Genomic DNA, 25,916 nt, shown 5'->3' with positions numbered 1-25,916 from the left:
TTGGTGATGGCAGACCTGGGCAGGCGGCTGCCGGCCTTAACCCACGCCGCCTGCCCTGGTCCACCATCATGGCTTGGATCTCACTGACATGGGTGCTGCCCTTTCCCCCCGCCATCTTTGCTGGTTTAACGTGTATATTTGCTCCTGGTTGGCCGGTGGGCGTGGCCGGTGGGCGTGGCCGGTGGGCGTGGCTTATGGGTGTAGCGAAGGTGCGGTCAATTTGCATATTACTGTTTTATTAGATAGGATTATAATTAATGTAATTATAGTTAATTATAATATACTAGAGGCCCGGTGCACAAAATTCATGCACGGGGGGGGTGGGGGGGGTGTGCCCCTCAGCCCAGCCTGCACCCTCTCCAATCTGGGACCCCTCTCACAATCCAGGACTGCTGGCTCCCAACTGCTCGCCTGCCTGCCTGCCTGATTGCCCCTAACCGCTTCTGCCTGCCAGCCTGATCAGCCCCTAACCACTATCCTGCTGGCCTGATTGATGCCTAACTGCTACCCTGCTAGCCCGATTGCCCCTAACTGCCCTCCCCTGCAGGCCTGGTCCCCCGCAACTGCCCTCCCCTGCAGGCCTGGTCATTCCCAACTGCCCTCCCCTGCCAGCCCAATTGCCCCTAACTGCCCTACCCTGCCGGCCATCTTGTGGCAGCCATCTTGTGTCCACATGGGGGCAGCCATCTTTGACCACATGGGGGCAGCCATCTTGTGCATTGGAGTGATGGTCAATTTGCATATCACCTTTTTATTATATAGGATAATGTCTCAGGACATGGAGAGTGTTATGGACTGAACTGTGTATCCCCCTCCCCCCCCCCCTGATTTAGATGTTGAATCCCTAACCTCCAATATGACGGAATCTTCACAGTCTTTAGGAGGTAATTAAGGTTAAATGAGGCCAAAGGATGGGGCCCTAATCCTATAGGACGTGGCCTTATAAAAAGAGGAAGATCTCTCTCTCTCTCTCTCTCTCTCTCTCTCTCTCTCTTCTCCTCCTCACAGCCCCCATTCCCCAACCTCCTCTCCCTCCCCCCCACCCCCCGCGCCATCTCCAAACATGTGAGGACACAGTGAGAAAGCTGTTAGCTGCAAGCCAGGAAGAGAGTTCTCACCAGGAACTTGGAGCTTGGACTTCCCAGCATCCAGAAATGTGAGAAATAAAATTCCATTGTTTAAGCTACCTAGTCTATGGTATTTTATTATGGCAGCCCAAGGAAACTAATTCAAGGAGATACACTAGAAACCAGTAAAATTATCCATAGAACTCATGACCTTCTCTCATAAACTGCCCACTATATTCTTAGTTGTAACCTTGAATCTGTATTTACGCTCATCTTGAAGTTCCTATGAAATGAATTCTGATAAACTGGGACTGGCTGTGCATAGCCAGTTGCCAAAATGCGGGAACAGGAGACCATATACTTAGTGAGTTCAAGTTTCCTTACAAGGGGGTTGTTAGAAAGTGATATGCAATTGAACAGGAAGTGGCAATCTCAGGGTTTCCCAGATTACACTGAAAGCAATCACATGTGTTGGATGATTTTACCTCTGTCTTCGTGGAAATTCAACTTCACTATCTACTTCCCCTTCTTCCTCTTCTGAAGACTCATCTCCACTCTAAAGAAAACCAAGAAAAAGGATTTTATTTCTCTCTCTCTCTCTCTCTCTCTCTCTCTCTCTCTCTCTCACACACACACACACACACACACACACACACACACACACACAGTCCTTGCAAAGATTTAGTCATCAAAAGGCATTGAGTAATAGCTTGCCGAGTGTCATCTTTAAACATACATATCTTCACTCATTCTTTTAGCAACTTTTCCTGGGTGTCCATGGTGACAGCCATTGCACTCGATGCTGGAAGACATACAGAACTGAATAAAACATATCTTTGCCCTCAGGGAGGCGAAGGCTCCATGAGCATGTCCAGGGGTGAGTGACAGAGTGACAGAGAGGGGAAACTGGAGAAGAGGTCTTGGAGTGGGGGCAGGCTCATGTCATCATTGTCACTAGTGATTCCAGGCTTTGTCATAGAGGCTTCACCAAGAAGTGATCTTTCCATTGTTCAAAGCCCAACAACTGCTTTTTCCCCTTTCACATACCAATCCCCCTTTCACATACCAATCCCCCTTTCACTGATGGATAGTCATTATGCATGTATCATCTTCACTACTAAGACATACATCATTTGAGAGTTAGACCACATCTTGTTGTACTGTACCCCTCACTCCACCATGAATACAATGCTGCATATAGAGCAGGTGCTTAGTGCATTACATTATTGAGTCAGCATGTTGGCCGGACAAGGGCCATCAGAGGCCTCGTGGTTGCGCGGTTCTGTGGTTGATCTGAAAGGCTGGGTAAGTGTTCTGTCTGAGTAAATGATCTTCCCTCACAGAGAAGCTTCCATTTCTCTTCAAGGGCACAAAAGTAGCCACACTCACACCGACTGTCCTTAACCACAGCGACACTACGTACCACATTACTACAGTCCCTGTGAGGCGGGTAATTGGGTCCAAGTAATTATACCAAAGATTGAGGATAATGTGCTTTGAAAGTCAGTTCTAAACGTCACTCTTACCTACTTGCATTCAGATGCTTTCTGAGTAGGAAAGACAGGGATGGAGGTACCCTGACTGCTAAGATGAGCCCTTTACCCCAGAAGTGCACATGGGAGTATATGTCGGTAGAGAGAAGTCGAACTGCTCTCTGGGAGTGTGGTTCTAATGAGACCAAATGTATAAGGTGTGTGCTCCGTGGCTGGCAGACTCATAAAAGGCAGTATGTTCAAGTAGGTGAGGGAAATGCTGGATTATATTAGGTTTCTGCATGATTTCTCAAAGTCTAGGACTTGCTAATGTACACTAGGAATTTCCCAGAGGGGACAGAGAATACACTGTTAATCAAACCTGTTTTATAATTGGATCTTTCCTTCTTGCAACATCCTTCAGGACTGGGCTAGAGGAGTGGTTTCCAAACAATTTTGATTTCATAAGCCTAATATATGGTTGTCTATTTATAAATGATGTACATTTCAATCAGTCCACTGGTTCAGTAGTTCTCAAAATATATTTCTAAGTCCTTCATTTAAGTAGTGTGAAAAGAAAATATTGAAAATAAAGAAGCTCCTGTTTATTCTCTTGTGAACTCATCCTTTTACAAAATGTGCACTTGTTACGTATGCTTTACAATGCACGTACCACGACGGGCTCTGACATCCACGGAGGCAGGGACGCCCACCGCTGTCCTTACCTTTTGAAGGGGCCTTGTTTTTCGAGGTAGCGCTGGTGGGGTGATGTGATGAGGGACGCCAAGGGACGAGGCAGACCTACAGCCATTGAATTCATTTCCTTCCATTTTCTCAGAACCTTGGGCGTCTTCTGAGAGGAGATTGTGTGCTGGTGACTTGAAAAGGTCGGGGCTCCTCCCCACCGGCTCAGCAAAGGGACCGTCTAGGGACCCGCACTGCTCCGGCCTGCACTGGACGCAGGGGTCATAGGGGTCAGCTTGGCAGCAGCCCCAGGGGCCGGCCTGGCCCTGGGCCGGCTCAGAACTCCTCCAGCCATCGGCTGCCACGGCTGTGGAGATGAGGTCAGGGCTGGAGCCAGGCATCTGTCTCTGGGCGTGGTTGCTGAGCGGGCTCCGCAGGGCAGCCGCGGGGCCAAAGTACCTCAGGTTGTTGGCGCAGGTGGCAATGTCCTGGCCGTGCACGTGGAGCCTGGGATGGTGCCTCTGAGACGTGGCGGGAGGGGGCTGCTGGTACTGCTGCTGCAGAGCAGGGTGCTGGGGTGGAGCCTGGTGCAGATACGTGGGGTGGGGTGAGTTTTCGGGGGCTGGCTGGTTTTTCAAGATTGCTGCGAAGTCGCTATGGCTGCCTCGGCTGTTCCCCCGGCGGTGGCGGGGTTTGCTCCGATACCGGCTCTTGCCGCCCGAGGTGGACATTTTGGGGCTTCCGGACAAAGGGGACGCAGCGGGAGCCACCTCTACACTGGGGATGCCTTCTGATCGCAGCAGATCTGGCCTGGGGGCACAGAGCAGGCTGAGTTTTAAACACATGAAAATACATATTCAGGTTTGGGGAACTCTATCCCAAGCCTTAAAACACACGTTGGAATCAGCCGTCACACACAGGGATTTACCCAACGGAGGAAATGGATGTCCACAAAAACGTGTGTTTGAAGACACTGTGTTAATGTATTGCTTAAAATAGCAGAAATTTGGAAACTACCTAGATGTCCGCTTACGGGGGATTCCTGTTATGCCTCTGGGGTTTCATTCAGTGCCTCACTGCCCAAGGTACTCAGTCCCTTTATTTATTTATTTATTTATTTATTTATTTATTTATTTATAAATATATTTTATTGATTTTTTACAGAGAGGAAGGGAGAGAGATAGTTAGAAACATCGATGAGAGAGAAACATCAATCAACTGCCTCCTGCACACCTCCTACTGGGGATGTGCCTGCAACCCAGGTACATGCCCTTGACCAGAACTGAACCCGGGACCCCTCAGTCCGCAGGCCGACGCTCTATCCACTGAGCCAAACCGGTTAGGGCTACTCAGTCCCTTTAAATTCTAACTCTGCCCGACAGGTTTCTGGATCTCTTCCTCATAGTATCAGCCATCAGCTTGGTGCCAACATGCCAACACAGGCATGGGCGTTTGCCCACGACCGGAAATCTGTCTGGTGATGGATGGGGACAGATCCTACAAGGGATCACAAAGGAGAGAGTGCTGGCACCAGGGAAGGACACCTCGGGGTAATGAGGCAAGAGGCTAAGTTCAGAGAGTTAGGTGTAGACAGGTCTTCTTGAGGGCTGGGCCTATGTCATATTCATGTCTGTCTGCGAAGGACACTAACAAGGAGTCTGGATCACAGTAGGGACGCAATAATGTCTCAGGAAGAGGGGACATCGGGGTGGGGCCCGAAGACAGGAAACAGGAGCGAGCCCAGGAGGTTGAGCAGAGGCAGCAAGAGAAGGCTCATGAGGAGTGTCCCCGGCACTGCACTGTGCTCCTACCGTGTGTGTGTGTGTGTGTGTGTGTGTGTGTGTGTGTGTGTCCTCTCCCAGCCCTGCTGTCACGTGCCCCCTGGGCCAGCCGTGCAGCCCGTGTGCAGGAGGAAGCCGGCTCCGGAGCTGAACGCTGTGCACACTGACTCCAAGGCACGTAGGTCAGCAGCAAGTGCTTTCTGCACCGATGAAGCGATTCAGGGTAGAGATTCTAGGTCAGCAGGGAGTATTGCTACATCCTCCCCACCGGAGGAACTGTCACTGAACTGTCCAAATAACCTAGCCTCACCCTCCTACGGGACCCGACAGGTACAAACTGGAGGCCGCCCCCTAGTTTTTTTTTTAACAACAAAATCCTTTTCTCAAATTAATGATTAGGAGAAGCCCAGTATCTGAAGCAGATATAGTGGACAGTTGAAGAGGCCCCTCCCTGCAGGGCTCCTCGTTCTCTCCACCCTGCAATAGGACCTGAGGTGCCTCTCCATGCAGGCCCTAGGGTACCCCAGACCTCGCTTGGAAACACAGATACAGTCCTGCCCCCACCCTGTGTGATGAGGAACCCAGAGCCCAGCCAAAGTGGCTCATGGTCCCATAGCTCATTCCTGGCAGAATCCAGACCGGAAGTCTCTGGCTTATTAGATACAGTATAGCTTGAAGATGCATACATGTCACTGGGGATTTTGTTAAAATGACTGAGTGGGTCTGGGATGGGGCCTAAGGGTCTGCATTTCTAACCTGTTCTCGGATGATGCTGAACTGAGGAGCGAGGGCTTAGAGGAAATTAGCCGGCACCAGGGCTTAGAGGAAATGAGCCGGCACCAGGCAGTAGGAGGTGGGTTTCCTTTTCTTTCAGGAGAAGTACAGTAAAAGGCTTGCCTTAGCACAGAAGTTCCAGGAGTTACTGGTTTACGATAAGGCTTACGATAAGATATTGTGCTGCTCTCAGCAGCTTCCTGTCTCAGATTCCGTTCCATGGTCAGTTGACCAGCTTGTGCCTCAGACAGTATCGGATGGAGGAGGCCCTGGGGTTTGTGTTGAGGCAAGAGGGCCCTCAAGGCTCAGTTGGGGCGTCTACTCACACAGAGGCTGGCTCTGATGGCATGTAAGAGAGCTGAGGAGAAAGTGTCCTAAGTCAGTGAAGGCTGCTTTCATGGAAGCTGGCAGCGCAAACATCACATCACAGAGTAACATTGACACAGCACTTCACAGATGACAAAGCCCTTTGCATTACATAAACCACTTGTTTCCTACTATTACAATATTCATTTTACAAAGAAAGACACTGAGGGATCAGAGAGGTTAGTTGTCTAGTATCCATCACAAAGCAAGTAAATGGCAGAACTCAAAACTGACTCCAAGTCTTTTGACTCCCAGGAATAGTCCTTTCCCCATTCCAAGCTTCTGCTTATTCCAAGGTATTTAGATGATCTTATTGGCCTATACTCACTTGTGACAGGCTTGGTGGATCCATAACTGAACTCTGGCTCTCTTCTTTCTAGTCCTTGACCGAACACACCCTGAAACCTAGGCTAAAAGATGGTGGATGGTTTCTCCTCTCTGCTCTCCTCAGAGGTCACTGGCCTTCTGGTTTGATAATCATTGAACTGTCCAAATAATCTGAAACTTAACTCCATTAAGGGGCAAGCAGCTGAAAATACTCCTCACAGCTCTAGTACCCAACCAGGTTACTTCCTGGACAAGTGTTCAGTTAGCTTGTAGACTAAGCATCTGCTGATGGTCTCAAACTCCTTCAAACACATTTCCCATAGCACATGAGCTCATATTTTGTAAAAGTAAACATGAGCTCATATTTTGAAAAAAGGTACTATTCCTCCCCCACCCCCACCCCACCCCAATGCTCTTGGTTTTAACTATAGGCAGAATGCAGGAGGACCAGCAGGCGAATGTGGTCCCTATTTAGGACACCCAGAGAAAGAGGTGTTGGGCTTCCAGGAGGGTCTTGCCAGGTACTATCTGAAAACAATTTCTCCGAACTTGACCAGGCAATAGTCAGGAGTGATAAGTAAAAGCAAAACTGGAGTTAATCCATGGAGTTGCTCACTAGTAGTTTAGATTTACATTAGTCTTGGTCTCTGGCCACCATTTTAAAAGCCTTAGAATAGATTCTTGGTTTGCATTTTTCATTACTTTTATTCTTATTGCATTTAGCTCAAGTCTCACTGTTGGGCCCACCTCCCAGGTTTAGGGACATTCCTTTCCATTAATTTAGCTAGGACAAAACCAACTCTCCATTATTTGGGAGGGATGTGGCTCTAGCAGAACTTGGTAAGAAAAACTGACTGGAAGAGCATTTTAAGGTTAAACTAATTCAGTATTTTAGATCTGTGGCTAGGGTCCAAGTTTGTAGTGGGCTGAATCAGGTTATACGTGGATTTCCCACTAAGCAGGTGGTTGACACTCCTAATCTCCACATTGTTCAAGGGCCAACGGTATAAGGAGAATGTGTTACAATTAGGAAAAAGGGCAATCTTAAAAAAAACTATTAAAAAGCCCACTTTTTGAGTACCTGTGATTTATTAGGTGACCTCACATATTGTCTTATTTAAACTCCACAAAAGTCCCTTGCAAGAATGGAATGAGGGGAACCGTATGGGTAGATAGAGGTAATTATCAAAGCTGCTTTGGTAGCACAGATACGAAAATTGGATGATACAGAGAAGATTAGCATGGTCCCCGTGCAAAGATGACCCGCAAAATTTGTGAAGTGGAAAAAACACACAAAACACAAAGTCCCTGCCTTCATTTTTTTGTGTGGTGTATTTATGGGCACTTAGTACATTATTAAAATAACGAACTAAATGAATAAATAAAAGTGGGTCATGTGTGGACCAATGTTGCCTAAATTGAGAATTATAATTAACCCAATTCTGTGCATCCGGGGCCAAAGAAAGAGGAAATCTCATGTACTATAGTTATAGCATTTTACCATGGGGCTGAAAGAGGGCAACTGACATGGCCCAAATCACACAGCTCATAATGGGCCTAGCCAGGATTCAAACCCAGGTCTGTCTGCCCTGCACCGCCCGCCCCCCCCCCCCCCCCTCGCCCCGACCTCGTTATTTCTCTTTTCACTATTCCATGCTAAGAGAATAAATATCTATGCCTCAGACAGTGAAACATGGGTCCTAGGGTCCATGACACACTTTCTCTCAGCTTCCCACTGTTTTATCTAGAGGCACGTGTGCTAGTGATGAGCTAGGGTGGCCACACCACCATCACCTGATAATGTGTTTGTAGGGAGCTGCTTCCCCGTTCCTCTGAATACCAGGTCAGCACAAGCGTCTCACCGTTTGGTCTGCACCCCAGGCTTGTGAGGCACGCCTTTCCTTTTCATGAGCTTCTCCATGGCATTGGGGTGGATGATTGGACGGACAGGGTGTCGCTTGTAGGTCCCAGGATACTTCTTTTCCACGGCTTGCTCACGCCTGCAGAAAAAACAGAAAAGCTCATCTCAGCCCCCGCAGACAGAAAAGATGGGCAGAATGTTGCACAGGCTAATTCCACCCACAGAGTCAGGCCACACTTACCAGGTGCAGGCCATTTGAATAACTAGGTTGCTATTCGGGTAAAAAGGGGGATAGAAGAGATACTAAATTCAACCTAATCTGATTTCATTTTTTCCTTCAGCTCATAGATGAACTCGGAGACGGACCTTCCCCTCCACAGTCACCTCATGAGAGACACAATGCAGTGGTAGAAGTCCTACTGATTTCAGTAGCTGCTGTGTTGGTCAGGACTCCGGGATTTTCTTGCCATTCTCAGGAATACCCTAAACCACTTGCAGAAGCCACCTCACTTCCCCAGGGGGCAATAAGCCCCCACTCAACAATATCCAGCTCTCCATGAAATGGCACCCTTCTCTGAGCCATTCAGCAGGGTGAAGTGATAAATAGCTGTCAGTGCATGCTCCCCTAGACCCAGCTCTGCGGCAACTCCACTCAACCGGAAACCTCCCCAGGGGCAGGGACTGTGCACACCACCCCCTCCCCCCACGAATGTTGGGTGAATGAATAAGACATCTGCCAGTTCTGAGTAGCAGCAACATGAAAGAGTAGTACATTTCTGCTGATGGATAGACCACATCAACAAGGGCAGACAGTGGTCTGGATGCGTACTTAATGAGCTCCTTCTCCCGCATTTCCAGCTGCAGCATGATGGCACTCAGCTCCATGTATAAATTATTAGCCCGCTCAAGTTTTCTCTCGTAGTGTTCACGAATATCCAAAGCATGCCTATCAAAGAAAACACAGGATCAGTGAAATCAACCAATTTGGGGGAGGACAAAAGTCAGCTCTCATGAAGTAAGAACCAGAATGGTTGATCTCAAAAGCATTTGCCCAAGGGCCCCCTAGATTAAAGGCTCCTGGTCCGATGCAATGACTCAGCCAAGATGGAGTGGGAGATGGAAAATCTAAGCTTTCCATTTGGTTTATCCTTAGGGGCCATATCCGGCCATACAGAATAGCCAGGAGGGCCACAGATAAAATGTGAATGGGATTTGTGTATAATTTGTAGCCTTTGTGTAGCATTGACAATACCATAATAAGAATACAGTATAATTCATTGTTAATGGAAATATGCAGTTGGAGCTGACACCATGATCATTCTTTTATACGTATCCGTGGCACAGATCCTGCCTAATTATAGTGGTTATCTATGAACATGTCTTGCATCCCTTAAAAGATTATAACCATCTTGAGACCAGGGACTACATCTTATAAGTTTCTGGCCTTCCATGTCACCTAGGACAGGGGCTGAGTGAACAACTAGCATTGCTCTGGGAATCTTCATTGCAGAGATATAATGAAAGAGGATAACAGAGTTGTGGGAGGTGGAAAGGGGAGGATAAGCCAGTGATATAAAGGAGAGCAAATTTGAAAGAGAATAACAATAAACAGCACAGGAAAAGGTGTGTAGAAAGTGAAGTGGTGATTCACAAAGAGAGTTGCTGCTAACATCTGAAGGCCTGGGGATGCGAAGAAGGGGAGGAGAGAGCAGCTGACCTGAGCTCTTCTCGGCGCCTTCTAATCAGCTCTTCATCCAAGCGGTGTATACAAGTCCCTTCACTTTTGATCTTCTCAAAGTGTTTTTTCACTTCTTCTCTCCATTCAGCCTGGGTGAGGATAAATTAGACTTTGTTAATATTCTAGGAGTTTCAAACCCTGATACAGCCATAGGCTCATGTACAAGATTTTTTTTTCTGTAGGCTTCTGCTGAAGAACTTTATAGAATAGATGTTCAATTAATATTAGTCAACAGCAAAATATCTCATGAAAATGTACCTGCACACCATACCCAACCCCATTTTCTGTAGTTAGTCCAACATGCGATGCCATCTCTTTTCCAGTTTCATGGGCCACCAGAACCATCACAGCTAGCATAACAGCTATCACCTCTGCGAGTCAAGAGGGCAGCAGAGAAAGCCTGGCCAGAAAGGATGGCTGTGATAACCATCTATATATATATAAAAGCCTAAGCGACCAAATGACGAAACGACCCAACGACCCAACGACCAGTCCACCGGTCATTATGATGTGCATTGACCACCAGGGGACAGATGCTAAACATACAGGATTGGGCTCCCTCCTGTCTGGATTGGGCCCGTGGGAATCGGGCCTGTGGGGATCGGGCTCCCTCCTGTCTGGATCAGGCCTGTGGGGATCAGGCTCCCTCCTGTCTGGATTGGGCCTGCAGGGATCAGGCCGAAACCAGCTATCTACATCCTCTGAGGGGTCCTGGATTACAAGAGGGCACAGGCCAGGCTGAGGGCCTCTAATATGTTACAAGTGCCTGTCAGCGAGAACATGAGCATCTTTACAACTGGCTCCAGCATTCCTCTTAGGTTCTGTGTATGAAAAAACTTGAAAAAATATTTGGAGGAGAAGACCCAAGGGGCATGAACAGCAGGTGATGGGAATAAAAATACAGAGAGTTATACAGGAATTTGGGAGTGAGGGAATGAAAAGAAAAATAGTACGGCTAAAAAATTTAGTAGGCTGACAAAATACTTAAGACAGAAAGAATGTCTAATATGTTATTTAAGCTGTTTAAAATGTAAGTCTTTTCCAATGTCCCAAATCTTTCGTAAAGTCTCTTGACATTCACCCTGACTTTGCATACGTGCTTTTGTTTTCTTAGAAATCAAGAAAAGGTACTGAACTTCATGGCAGGGGTAAGGGCCAAGAATTTTAGGAAGGCAGAGCCAGAGTGGCCATGAAATTATAAATCTCCAGGAATTCACAGGAGTATTAGGACATTGGACTTTTCACAGGGCATGTAATTTCAAGTCAATTTTATCTAAATTTTAGGGGGCAGGGAAACCTCTGCTGGAATATAGTCTATATAGGCAGTTTCTCAAAAAACAGCTAAGGATATATTTCCTCCAATTATGTATAGACTACCATCCTTGGAAGCTAATGAGGTCAACGTAACTTCCACTAAATGTTTCCAATTGCATAATCTTCCTCTAGAGCTATTCTATTACCTTCAGATTCGTGTTAAAAGTGATTCCTCTAGATCATGAAGAAGTTACACTTAAATGATTGTGAAATTACAGAAGGTTTCTCCCCAAATTTTCCATTTCTCATTTATTTTTATAGAGGAAGTTATATTATAACTAGAGGCCCGATGCACGAAATTTATGCAAGGGGCTTGGCCCTCACAGCCGCAGCGGCTTCCCTCGGCCCTTGCAGCAGCTTGCCTCGACCCTTGCAGCCCTGGCTTCGTCTGGAAGGTGGTTCAGCTGTCCGGTCTAATTAGCATATTATGCTTTTATTATTATAGATTATTTAGAAAGTGATTATCCTGATTATCCATTTATAATATGCTAGATCTTCATATATATGTTGACTCTGACTGACAAAAACTGACTTTCATGCACCGAACCTGCCAAACAATGCCGTCAGAAAGCCAAGGTCCAGAAAGTGCTATCCATTATTTGATAGCAGTCTTCGACAGTATCTTATATAATAAAAGCCTAATATGCAAACTGACCAAACGGCGGAACGACCGGTCGCTATGATGCGCACTGACCACCAGTGGACAGACACTCAACACAAGAGCTGCCCCCAGCCCACAGGCCCCAGGCCAGCCAAGGCAGGTACCATGGGGGCCCTCCTGATCACTCCACTGGTTGCCCCACAGAAAGGCCCTGATTGCCAACCAGGCCTAGGGACCCTACCCATGTGCGAATTTCGTGCACTGGGCCTCTAGTCTAAGCTATAAATGCAGGTTTGGGTGAGCCCCAGGTAATGCTGTTCTTTCAATCATCAGATCAAAATCATGAGGTAGAGAGTATTGAGCTTTAAGAGGCCAAAGATTGACAATCAAGAGTTGTTAGACCAAAAAAGAATAAGGGGCAGAGTCAAACTTAGTCCTTAAAGTGTCCTCTTCGTACAAAAACCTGTCAGTGATTCCAGTACCATACTTAAAGGAACCAGGAAAGGAAATACCTCCACCTGGTGGTGAGGAGTGAGATATGGCAGATCTATTTGTTTATTTATTATTTTTTAAAAATAAATCTTTATTGTTGAAAGTATTACATATATCCTCTTTCCCCCCTATTTATTTTTTAATTCTAGAGAAAATAAACCTCTTGATATTTTGCTTATGGGTTTATGGGTTAGGGAAAACTTAAAGAGAACCTTCTGAAGATTGAAACCTATTAAAAAAGTGAATTCCCAAAACGAAGTTCCCTCCTTTGAAGAGGGAACAGGACGTGTGGGGAAACAGCAGGTACTGATTAATCATGCTTTCCCCAAAGGTATCATGTGACTGGTAGATGTTAATTTTGGAGTTCCATCACATACACTTAGAATCTTTATGTAATAGGAGTTCCAACTGGCACTTAATCTGCAACTCAGACATGTGTGGGCATATGTGAAGCCAATTTGACAGAGACTTGGGAGCCTCTGACAGAAAACAGTCGTGCAGGAAAGATTCCTGCATGGACTTGACCTATAAAAAAAGCCACCATCATTGGGGAGGAGCGGCATTTTCCACTGTTTCACTAAAATACCTGTAAGATGTTGCCATAACCAGCATTGCCCCATTACTTTTAACAAAGTGAAGTCAACAGGAAAAGGAAGAGTTCGTTGTGTAAACAGGACAATGTGCAGCTTTGGAATCTTGTAAAGCCCAGAGCTGCCGTTACAGCAGGAAATAACAGCTCCCAGTGGGTGACGGCGGTGCCCTAAGGACATGGGAGCACCTGGTGGGTGCCAGCCGGGGACCGCAGTCCTTTAGAAGAAAGCAGTGCTATCCAATAAAGCAATACCTGGCAGATGCTAGGCGGGGACGGCTGTGTCCAGCCAGAGCCAGTGGAAAGCGGATCAGATGCTGACACCCTACTCTTGATGGGGATTTCCCCTAAATGCATGGGGAGAGTGGAAGGAGGGAGTAGGGGGTGCTTCAAGGTACTTACATCCCCTGTGAACAGATAAGAGAAAAATCCAGTAAAACCTGGATTATCACCATTAATGGGATCCTCTTTATGTCCTATATCAGGCTTGGGACATAAAGAGGACATTTAGGTTTTTGACTTCTCCAGCCTTCCACTTATTCAGTCAATAGCATTGAAGCTCTTGCACCCAAGCCTTGCTTCATTTCCTCTCCCATAATACAGGTGTCAAAATGAAGTTGAGTTAATAGAAGAATGGATCAACAACATGTGGGTTATATCAATTCAACAGAACATTATTCAGTCATATAAAGGAATGAAGTTCTGACGCATGCTACAACATAGATGAATCTTAAAAACATATTAAGTGAAACAAAAGTTAAATGAAGTATCTAGAATAGGGAAATTCACTGAGACAGAAAGTAGAACAGAGATTAGCAGGGGCTGTGGAGAGGGGGGAATGAGAAATTATTGCTTAACAGGGTAATGAAAAATTTTGGAAACAGATCAATAGTTTCACAACATTGTGAATGTAATTAATGCTCCTGAATTGTATGGTTAAAATGGAAAATTTTATATTATATATATTTTTCCTCAAATTTTAAAAAGTAAAAAAAAGAATGAGTTCCAGCCTCTCTTGAGGACTATGGGAACAGGATTTCAGGGGGCTAAGTAGCAGGAAATCATAGATTCTGAGCCAGTAAAGACTTAGATGTGGTAAGTCCAACTCTTAATTGGCAGAGTCCTGTTTCCTGCCTCCCACGTAGGGCCCACTTCCAGCCTAGGCACATACTTGCTCATGACGAGACTAATTTTTGTTTGTTAGTTTGTTAATCCTCACCCAAGGATATTTTCCCGTTGATTTTTAGAGCGTGGATGGGAGAGGGAGAGACAGAGAGAAACATTGATGTGAGAGAGACACATCGATTGGTTGCCTCCTGAGCACACCCCAACCAAGGCCAGGGAACTTGCAACCAAGGTACATGCCCTTGACTGGAATCAAACCCGGGACCCTTTAGTCCACAGGCTGATGCTCTACCCACTGAGCCAAACTGGCTAGGACATGACAAGACTACTCTTGAGGCAGCACAGTCTTACAGTGAATTTAGTGCCTCTGCAACTCCCCTGAATCAATGGTGGCCGCAGTGGCACTCAAAAGGAGATTAGAATGATGCAAAGGCAGAGGGTGGTGGAGAGCTTTGAAGCAGGGCACACGGTCCATCTGGCAGCTGGGATTTGGGGCCAGGCTAAAATGGTACAGACTGATATAAAATGCAATTGAATACCAGGAGCAATAAGTGCCTACTTGGAGAAATGGGTTACTGTTTAAGAATGAAGCAATAGCTGTGGCAGAATCTAATATTGTACTGAAATTGGTTGCTTTGTTCATCTGTGCTATATATGCTGCATCTTCACACATGTGCCGCTGATGAGAAACAGATGAATGAAGCATTTTCTCTTAGGCTGGGGCAGCGCTCTGGACTGACAGTTTTGGTGGGAGGTGGAGACCATGGCCAACAACCATCTTCTATACTAATAAAAGCGTAATATGCTAATTAGACCAGATAGACCGGACGTCTTCCAGACGTCCTTCCTGACAAAGGCAGGGACCGGGTGGCGCCACCCGGGGTCCCGGGTGTCTGTGGCCAGCCTGGGCAGCCCCACCTGAGGTCCCAGGTGCCTGTGGCTGCCCCGGGCGTTGCTGCCTGGGGTCCCTGGTGCCTGCCTGGGTGAAGCCGGCCTGGGTCCCAGGTGCCTGCAGCCGACCCAAGTGAAGCCGACCCAGGTCCCAGGTGCCTGTGGCTGGCCAGAGGCAGGGAAGCCTGGGTCTTGGTTGCCTGTGGCTGGCTGGAGGAGGGAAGCCTGGGTCCTGGGTGTGGGGGCTGAGGTAGAGGTGGCTAGGGGTGATCAGGCAGGCAGGCAAGCAGTTAGGGGTGATCAGGCAGGCAGGAGAGTGGTTAGGGGCGATCAGGCAGGCAGGCAGAGGGGCCTAAACCAGAATTCGGACATCACCTGAGGGGTCCTGGATTGTGAGAGGGTATAGGCCACGCTAAGAGAGCCCCCCTCCCACCATGCACAAATTTTGTGCACCGGGCCTCTAGTTGATTAATAACTGATGCTGACAAGTTTTTGTTAGCAGGAAGGAGGAGGTGAGGCCTCAGGTGCAAGATTGCTATAGCAAAGCAAAACCATGTGCGAATAATCAGTTCTTCCCCACCTGGGTGGCATAACATCAAAACACAATGAATATTCCCTACTGCTATCTTATCCATCTCAGGAGTTCATCAGAAAAAATACCCAGAATGTAGCTTTGTGGGAGGTTCTCTACAGTTTACACATCACTTGCACTTTTATTGTCTCACTTGAGCCTCACCAAAACTCCACCAGGATGGGAAGATATGGTTATCTTTATTGTTTAGACTAGTAGCCCATTTGCAGGAAGAATCCTGCGAGTGGCCACTGTGGCTGCTTGTGCTGCTGCCGCCGCCGCTGTTGTGGCCACCACGCCTGTACCCGCGGGCTGCTGCCGCTTGCCCTGCCCCGCCCCGCCCCGCCCCGCCCCGACTTTCCCTCTGGCAGCCACCTTGCTTTCCGCTTTTCCTCCCTCTTCCTTCTAAGTTGTCTTTAGTCTTCACTCCTCCCTCCCTCAGCGTATACAAATTAACCACCATCTTTGTTGGGTAATTTGCATACTTGCCCTGATGGCTGGTGGGCGTGGCGAAGGTACAGTCAATTTGCATATTACTATTTTATTAGGTAGGATGAGTAAGCTGATGTCTAGAGAATGTAGTGAGTTATCCAAGATCATAGGACAGGAGTTTAGACTCAGGGCCTAATTCTAGAAACTAGCAAGGATAGCAAATTTTGGGGCTCTTTAAGGAGAGGTAAAATTTTATGTTGGGAGAAAAATGTGGAAGAATTAATGAATATTAAAAGATGTCCAATGTACTAAGTTTTTCTTCTCTCTTCCTTCCCTTCCCCTCCCTTTCTTCTCCCTTTCATATTCTTGCTCCAAAAGAACCTTTTCTTTTTTGAGTTCATCTGTGCTATATATGCTGCATCTTCACACATTTAGCACTACAAGTGCTGATAAAAGTGAGTTTGTACAAGTAAGGACACTGACTGTGGGTGCTGAGTTGCACCATACTGTGCTTTGCAGCTGGTGGGGGCTCAGAATATGTTGCACTGGCAAAGAAGTGATATTCTGGGAGCACTCAAGTAAAATCTGCTTAGAAATTGAAGTTTTCCAAGTATATACAGTTATACGGTCTCAATAGCTTGTGACTTAGCATGCTCACAAAAACTGCTTTTCAAAATTGTGGTATGTGTAGTTTTATAGTTACTGTATAGTGAAGGAAGCAAAGCTGCGATTGCAACCATACCCTACGCTTGAAAGATTTCCTAGCGACTGCTCACTATTATTCCCTTTCATTTCACAACAGGCCCTAGGATTTTTTTTTTTTTTCTGAGCACTAACAACTATTTGACAGATTTCTTCTCCAGTGCCCCACACCTACATGTATTTGAATAGATAGGCAATAGTTGTAATAGTTTTAAGGGAGTTTACCCGAATGCATATCAAAGAACAGAGGAAATGGTATAAAGTCAACCTCCTACATCCTCTTATTTTCTCTAAGATCAAACACTTTTCTTACATAGTAATTCCTTAGAAACACTAAAAAACTATAGGGGCAAGTCTGACTAAATATTTAAAGACACCGTTGTGGGAAGAGCTAAGTTTGTGGCTCCATAGAAAGTATGCTGGAACTTTGGGCAGGATAAGAGTCTCTGGCTTACCTTTCCTTGGGAACTGCCAGAAGCTCTGTGACTTTATTAAGAAATTCGCAATGTCTGATGGGCAGAGTGTCTCTGTGTCTGTCAGATACCTGAGAAGCACGTACTCTGAGCCCTGGGTAGGGGCAGGTAGTAAGTCATATTGGAGGACTTGTTTAACCCCCAGGACGATGCCCCTCCCAGTCCAGTACTCATTTTAACACAGACTTTCCTGGTGGGTAAGTGCACCCCCCGCTGCAGATGGGGGGCTATGATGAATAGATTGGAACACCGATTGGTAATAAAATGTCTTCTCTGAGAATGAATCTTTGAAATGATACTGGAAAATAATGTGGAGATGGAATTCATCTTACAAAAATTCACTTAGAAGCACAGTACCATGAGAGAGACAAAGCTATATGATAAGAAAGTAGGTAATACTGTTGTGAAATCCTGCAGGCATAAAGCTATAGCTTAGGATCATCACACTTATTTCAGAAACTGTAGTTTCACCCCATTTTACTCCTTTTGCTATTACCTGGGTCTGGGAGGGATGAGGACCTCACGTACACTTATCTCCCACCACTCCCTATCCATGTTGATAGTGGTTGGACCACCAATCCTCATGACATTTGTAGCATTTTCATTTAATAGTCACAAATTCTTCCCCTAGGCGATGTCTCTTTCTCCATCTGGGTTGGCCTGTGACTTGCTTTAGCCAAGGAGACATTAGCACGCATGATACACACATAGGCTTAAAAATCACTTGTGCACTGGGCTTGCCCCTTGCTGCATTTGTCACCCCGAGAACACCATGTGAACAAGCCCAAGCTAGCCTGTGAGGATAAGAGGCCACGTGGAGAACTGAGGTGCTCTAGCTAATAGCCAACCGGTAGTCAGACTTGAGAGTGAGGCCATCTGGAAACTGCCAGGCTCCCAGCTGACCTTGCAACGGACGGCAGACATGTGAGCGAGCCCAAAGTCGGCAGAAGAACTTCCAGCCCAAATTCCCAACCCACAAAATCGTGAGCTAAACAAAAGCTTACTGTTTTAAGCCATACGTTTTAGAATGGTTTGTAATGCAGTGAAAGCTAACAGACACATTAAGTGATATTTTATTTGGTGCTGTTAAGTGACATATAAAGTTAGAGAAAAGGTTCTCTCTGGGCCTGATTCTATCATGGGCTCTTTCTGGTATTTAACTTCCCTCCTCTGTACTCTATTTTTCCTTCTTCAAAGACAGTAATACGTTCATGAAGTTCAGTAGTAATTCTAATTTGCATATATGCACATTACACTTTTCGTATCTTCTTTTCCTCTTTTCTCTTTAACAGTTTCACCAGAACCCATGGTGAAGATCAGATTCTGATACACATTCTTTCCAAACGAGAGAATACTGTATGTGCTCAAGAAATTCCAAAAGGTCATATGCATGGGTATCACAGTTACTGTTTCACAATGAATGGAGTTATATAATTGCTGTAAGAATCAGAATGGCTCTCTTCTAAGAATTGCTTTTTCTCATTGAGGGCTCCTTGTCTGTTTTGTTCAGTAATAGTACCTGGCAGAAAGTTTCCAAACTTACCTGAGACTTGAAGTAAGTTTCCTGTGGGGTGGCAAGAACATCTGCAGACGCGATGTCCAAATGCATGAGTGTCTGCCGGAAAGAAGGTCGGTTGCGAGGTTTACTTTGCCTAAAGGTAGAAAAAGGCAGCTGTGCATTTCAGAAGGTATGTCCAGGAGGATAAAGATTTTATTCTACTCTAATAAAAATGAAAGCCAGTTTTGACTCCATGCATAGCTGTACCTCAGGCAGTGTTGATGAAATGAACATCAGTGACCTGTTTGATAATCATCCCTTAGGACTGGTAAAGTAATAATAGCTATTATATATTAAGGCCTACTATTTCAACATGTACTAAATTCTTTATTTATAAATAGTTTCAAGGCTCCTGGTTTTTATACTACCAGGTGATTCACTCCCAATACACATTAGAGACTTCTCTGCAGTTCTGAAGAAGTTTCAAATATGGTTTTGAGGAGGAAGGTAAAATAGGATGTTGGGAGAAATACATTTCTTACCATGTCTGTTTCATAAGGATTTTGAATCCATCAGGGCAAGTGGAAGGAACTGGAAGGTGTAGGCTATTGCTTCCAACACCCCAAATGATGGCTGAAGAGTCCACATCTTTGTAAGGGATCTCTCCTGTCAGCAGTTCCCACAGCACCACACCAAAGGACCTGCAGTGGCAGCAAGAGCACGCTCAGAAGACGTTTCAGAAAGGCTCGCTTGTATTTTAGTTCTTTATTCATTTTTAATTGACTGTGTACCCAGTTTTAAAATTCTAATACTGCTACAGAAAAATGGAAACAGCCAGGAAAACTCTAAGAAAGAAAGTCACTGAGAGGTAACCAACACTCTCCAATGTTAAGACATTTTGTAAGGCTTCAGTGATTAACTCTGGTGCATGAATAGACAGCTACACTAATGAAATGAAACAGAAATCTAGAAATAGACCAAATACATAGAGGGATTGCATATCTGATGAAAGTGACATCTCAAACCAGTGTGGGAAATTGATTATTCAGTAGATGCTGTTTGGACAACAAGGGAGAAAATGAAATTTATACGTCATCTTACATAAAGATGAATTCCCAATGAATCGAAGATTTAGTTATAATAATGAAACTAAATTTCCTGAAAAAAAAAATACATGGGAATTAAAAAAAAAATCTTAGAGTGGTGAAGGATTTTTCTGATTATGAAATCTAGAAGCCATAAAAGGAGAGAATGATTAAGCTAAACTGCATTTAAAAAAAAAAATCTGGCATGGAAAAAAAACCCTCTACTATAAGAAAAATACCAAAATGTGAAAAGTAGTTATAATGCATATACACAAAAGGCTACTCTTCTTAAAATATAAAATATTCATAAATTGATAAGAATAAAGATTAGAAAGCTTAGCAAAGAATAGTTCACAAATAGGAAATTACAAATGATTTATAAATATGAAAAAATGCAAAATCTTACTTATAAGAAGAGGAATACAAGTTAAAATTGCTCCAAATATACTTTTTTTTTTTAACCTACATGGTTGGCAAACATCCAAAAGTTTAATTTTGTTGGTGAGGCTGAGAAAACACTATTAGACATTTCTGTTGGGAACATAAATTGGGATAATCCCTAAGGAGGACACATTCGTAATAATTACCCAAATTACAAGTCACTCTACATTTCTTCTTTTTCTTACTTACTTTGATGTTACATGCAATTATTAAAAATATATATTTATTATTTTTTTACAGAGAGGAAGGGAGAGGGATAAAGAGTTAGAAACATCGATGGGAGAGAAACATCAATCAGCTGTCTCCTGCACACCCCCTACTGGGGATGTGCCCACAACCAAGGTACATGCCCTTGACCAGAATCAAACCTGGGACCCTTCAGTCTGCAGGCCAACGCTCTATCCACTGAGTCAAACCGGTTAGGGCTTACATGCAATTTTAATATATGCTATTATTTTAGCCTAAAAGTTATTAGTAGTCCATTTTACAAATGGAAAAAAGCAACTACAGGGAAATACACTGTTAATAGCAAAGATTTGGAGGAAAAATTGATAAAGATTATAAAAAGGTCAATTAACAACAAAAAAAGGACAGCATAGAGGCTGCTTATAAAAGGTAAGTTGCACTATACAACTCAAATATGTCTAAAGCCCATAACTATTCACACCGGTAGGTCACAGATAATACATGATGGTCTGAGTCACCAAAACAGGTAAACTTTGTTTAAAGTATTTTATGTAAGAAGGTGAGAATTATGTAATGTAAAGTCCAGGAAGACTTTTGTACTAAATGGTTATTTAAAGTAAACTTTCCATTTTCCAGAAAGTTTAGCATATTCTCTGAAGGTCCTTAAAACTGATGATTTATTGAATCATCTTAATTCTATCCCAACCCTTCTTACCATCATACTGGGTAATATGGGACTGCAACTAACCAGAAGAGAGTAACACTAATGACTATTTGAGCAAAGTATTAGTGTGGGTGGAGGAAATGCTGAGGGGTGAAAGTGGGAAAAGGTTTTCCAGTTGGCACAGATGGTGCTGCTCACCATATATCGACTTTTTCAGAGACAGGCTCATTTCGTATCACCTCGGGCGCCATCCATGCGACTGTGCCAGCGAAGGACATCTTGGTACTTTTATCGCTGAGTTCCTTAGATGTACCAAAATCTGAAATTTTTACTGCATCTGTGTGAGTCACTAAAACACTTTGAAAAGAAATAAGAGAATATCCAGATCATTAGTACTAATAAAAAACATGACTCAAATTGGCAACTGAAGACTTTGCTGCCCCCTACCTTGCAGAATTCAGCTTACCAGTTTCAATATTACTAGGACATTAGCGATACACTAGAAACAGCACCATTCATACTTGTGAGGCAGCATAGCATAGAGGGCTTTAATATATATATATATATTATTGATGTTTTTTAAAGAGAGAGGAAGGAAAAGGGAGAGAGAGAAAGAGAAACATCGATGTGAGAGAGAAACATTGATTGGTTGCCTCCTTTACACACCCCACCTGGGGACTGAACCTGCAACCCGGGCATGTGCCCTGACTGGAATCGAACCTGTGACCTTCTGGTGCAAGGGATCATGCTCAACCAACTGAGCCACACTGGCCAGGGCCATAGTGGGCTTTTACATTTTGGTTTTATCCTGCCTTCACCATTGTGTTAGCTTTGCCAATTTATTTAATTCTTCTACGCCATTTTTCTCATCTATGACATGAAGACAATTCAGTTCACAATATCTTAACCACAGTTTAAAAACAAAAAAAGATCTAAAAACAGTGTATAAGTATTTTTTCATATGTATAAAGCAAACACACTTTATTTATCCCACTTTGTGTGTCTACCATAGGTTTTGCTACAGGTATATGAATGTGGCTGATTATAGGGTGCTGCCCCAGTCTTTGCTGGGGATGTAGAGTAATGAATGCACTGTTCCTGAAATCATCTGACTCCCAGAGTTTTGGATAAGGAATACAGGCTGGAAATAATGCCTCATAGAAATTTTGTTTGAATTAAATGAGATAAGTAAAGCACACATGCTCAATAAATATTGGTTTCCACCCTGCCAGTCTCAGACAGCCCACTAAGAAAACACTTCTTTCAAAACACTCTTTAAATGATGGCCAACTAAAATCATGCATGGGACCATGATACCAGGAAGTCGTTACATTAAAAGGCTAATAAGTATCCTGGGATTCCACTAACGATGAGGAAAAGCAGGAATAAATTTAAGCTTAAGTGGATTTACACAACTCATGCTTTACTTTTCACAGTAGTTATCTGAAATGTGACCTGGACAGACTGCTTTTGCCAGCTTTAAAGATGGTTATAACCTGGTACTAATACAACATAGTAACATCCTCACGCACTAGACTGAGTTCACTTGAAACAGCCTGTTTAGAACTTAGGAATGTCCATGAGTTAGGGTTTCAGAGGCTTAATGATCTAGAGACCTATTTTTAACAATAAAAAGGCTTAATACTCCAACAGTATCAGAGTCAAGGAGGTTAGAAAATAGGAAACTTCTCAGTCTAGCTCCTCCCTTCTCTGCTTGAACCAGGGACTTCACATTTGCCCTGTCCCTGCCAATGTCAAAAAGCTATTTATCAAATAGCTCAGTGCTTGTACTTGCTTTAGAATACCTTCATCCACATCCATGCCCTGGTTTTTCACCTGCTATGTAAAATTCACGTAACTTAGGAATTTTGATTTAATGGTGCTAGTGTTGGTGGAAATGCATAAGGATGAAAGTATCATGGGCTATTTGTGATAATTGGAGAATTGATGGTATCATAAACCATGAGAGTCAGAAAAGGTGATAAACCCCTAAGGGGAAAAACACCAGAAACTTCCCTTTCTGCCTCTTTTGTATTGCTCATTATAGGACACTAGAGGCCCGGTGCATGAAATTCCTGCATGGGTAGGGTCCCTAGGCCTGGCTGGCGAGCAGCGCCGATCTGTGGGGCAACCAGCTGGGTAACCGCCCGCTGATCGGGGCCTGCGGGCTGGGGGCAGCTCCTGCATTGAGTGTCTGCCCCTGGTGGTCAGTGCGCATCATAGTGACTAGTTGTTCCACCAGTGGTTCTGCCGTTTGGTCGATTTGCATATATAGGGTTTTATATAGACAGATGACGAGAGGGAATGGACATGGGAGGGGACCAGAGAAGATATGATTTTGGAACTTTTGTGAAATCTCTGAGACAAAGGTCACACAGCCTAAAGACTTAAAGTGGGTGATAAAATCTCTCTTTACAGCAAGCCAGACTGATCTTTTTTTTTTCAAAATTATCTTGGAGCCGAAACCGGTTTGGCTCAGTGGATAGAGCGTCGGCCTGCGGACTCAAGGGTCCCGGGTTCGATTCCGGTCAAGGGCATGTACCTTGGTCACGGGCACATCCCCAGTAGGGGGTGTGCAGGAGGCAGCTGATGGATGTTTCTCTCTCATCGATGTTTCTAGCTCTCTATCCCTCTCTCTTCCTCTCTGTAAAAAGTCAATAAAATACTAGAAAAAAAAATTATCTTGGAACCCAAAGAGGCCAAGGAAGCAGGGGTTCAGGGTGGTACTGATAACAGAGGGAATGCTTACTGGGTAACCAACTTACTCTAATCTTTAAGTGAAGCAGTTAAAGAGAGCAGTGTGTGATTGCTATATATTCTACATATTCCTAACTTCCTTTTCTAACATTTATTCTCAAGGAGAACAGGTGATTCAAAAGCAGACCATTCAAAGAGGCCTTTGGCAAGTATTTTATGTGTATGTAGTGGATGATAAAAGCTTCCATATAGACAGAAGGAATGAACACTATATAATAAAGTTATTTGCAAGTAAATCAAGAAGGAGGTTGTTCAGTGAGCTAACAATGGTAATAAACATTATTGAGAACTATGGTGATAAATTAGAGTTCCTTTGAAGTTTATAATCAAGACTGACTTATATCTTCCATGGAGAAGAGGCAGGATTCCTTGTGAATCCCTCACCTTCACACGAGGATTTAGGAAGCAGTGATCTTTGATAGAAAAGTTCTGCGTTCAAGTCCTAGCTCCATGACTTTGGGCTCTGAGCCCTAGTTTCTCTTATATAAAATAAAAATAATGATACTTGTCACATCTATCCCACACAGTTTTTGCAAAGATTAAAGCAGATGTGATCATGAATATAAAAATATGTTGTAAATTATAAAAGCACATGCAAAAAAGATTAATCCTTTTCTGCTTCTCCAAACCAAAATGTGATGAGAAGTGATAAGAATGTTTAGAAATAGAAGCAACAGTGAAATATACCATTTTATCAATTCCTTTATGCAATTTGAGGAACTGAATAAACACTCCTCTTAATGTGGTTATTAGTAGCCAAGGAATCATTTTGAAAACAGAGGTTACTAGAAACAGCTTTGCTTCTCTTAAATAATCAGTTTGTATTTTTCTTATGGACACTGTGGACCTTATAACTATTTCTTTCTTTCTTTGCTTAGACTTTAGGACACTCAATGCCAAATATGAAGTCCACCTCTACACCACATCGGTAGAGAATCTCATGGTATACATTTTGTAAACAAGCTTTAGTTCTAACATTTTTATTTATTCTTTGCCTCTGTTTCTTATTCATTCACTTTTACCTGACTGTATTAAGTGCATTTCTGAAACTCAGTTTTAAAAAGTGTTTTTCTGGAAACACAAAGGAAAACATCAAATCAAGCCTCCAAGAGAGGAAGTTTGGCATTAATTATTCAAAATGGTTAATTATTCAGATAATGAATTGTTTCATAGTTGTACAGTTATAACGCAACAAAAAGGGAAAACTAGTGTCAGGTGCCTGAACATATCTGCCGTCTACATCGGTAAGTAGGTCAATAATAATCCAAAAGATACACAAATAGCATTGCCCACTGTACTGACTTAAGCTGAACCAAAAGTATCATGTCTGAAAACTTCAACTAAGGTTGATGGAATTCCTTATTTCAAAGCAATAAAACAAAATGGCTGAAAGATTAGCTCCAGTACTCACTTAGGTGATTTGAGATCACGATGAATAATTTTGTGAAGGTGCAAATAATTCATTCCACTCGCGATTCCTGTGGACCAGTCTACTAGCAATCGAGGCGTGATCTTCCTGCCCGCTCGCAAAACCTCGTAGAGTTGTCCATGGGCACAGTATTCCATGATGATACAATAACATGGGGCCTGAGTACAAACACCCCTTTCAAGAAAACACAAGCATGTATATAATACACACATACACACAAACATACATGTATACCTATTTATATCTTAAGAGTATATCGCCCTAGCAGGTTTGGCTCAGTGGATAGAGCGTCAGCCTGGGGACTGAAGGGTCCCGGGTTCGATTCCGGTCAAGGGCATGTACCTTGGTTGCAGGCACATCCCCAGTAGGGGGCGTGCAGGAGGCAGCTGATCGATGCTTCTCTCTCATCGATGTTTCTATCTCTCTAACCCTCTCCCTTCCTCTCTGTAAAAAAATCAATAAAATATATATTTTAAAAAGAGTATTTCATAAATTTAATCACTAAGACCAATTCTCTATCCAAATTATTTTTTACATGCATATAGATAATCATTCCTGATTCTTAAATTAGCATTAAAACCCTTTAGTCTACAGGT

The 25,916-nt window shown here is 44.0% G+C and overlaps 1 protein-coding gene across 4 annotated transcripts in view; it reads right to left on the bottom strand.

Moving 5' to 3' along the window:
• The window catches only part of MAP3K13 (mitogen-activated protein kinase kinase kinase 13), a 152,263-nt gene that overhangs the window by 7,026 nt on the left and 119,321 nt on the right, over positions 1-25,916 (bottom strand). For all 4 annotated transcript variants that reach the window (XM_079764534.1, XM_079764533.1, XM_079764532.1 and 1 more), the window contains exons 4-12: positions 25,303-25,494; positions 21,333-21,491; positions 19,301-19,459; positions 18,804-18,912; positions 10,050-10,159; positions 9,162-9,278; positions 8,334-8,471; positions 3,265-4,033; positions 1,553-1,623 (exon numbers count right to left, since the gene is read on the bottom strand). In XM_079764534.1, coding sequence (XP_079620660.1) covers positions 1,553-1,623; positions 3,265-4,033; positions 8,334-8,471; positions 9,162-9,278; positions 10,050-10,159; positions 18,804-18,912; positions 19,301-19,459; positions 21,333-21,491; positions 25,303-25,494 — 1,824 coding nt within the window. The remainder of the gene's footprint in view (positions 1-1,552; positions 1,624-3,264; positions 4,034-8,333; positions 8,472-9,161; positions 9,279-10,049; positions 10,160-18,803; positions 18,913-19,300; positions 19,460-21,332; positions 21,492-25,302; positions 25,495-25,916) is intronic.

The sequence above is a fragment of the Cnephaeus nilssonii genome, assembly GCF_951640355.1.
Source record: "Cnephaeus nilssonii genome assembly, chromosome: 3".
In the NCBI taxonomy this organism is placed as follows: domain Eukaryota; kingdom Metazoa; phylum Chordata; class Mammalia; order Chiroptera; family Vespertilionidae; genus Cnephaeus; species Cnephaeus nilssonii.
Note: the sequence above shows the minus strand (reverse complement) of the source record. Positions and strands in the feature narration are given on the sequence as shown.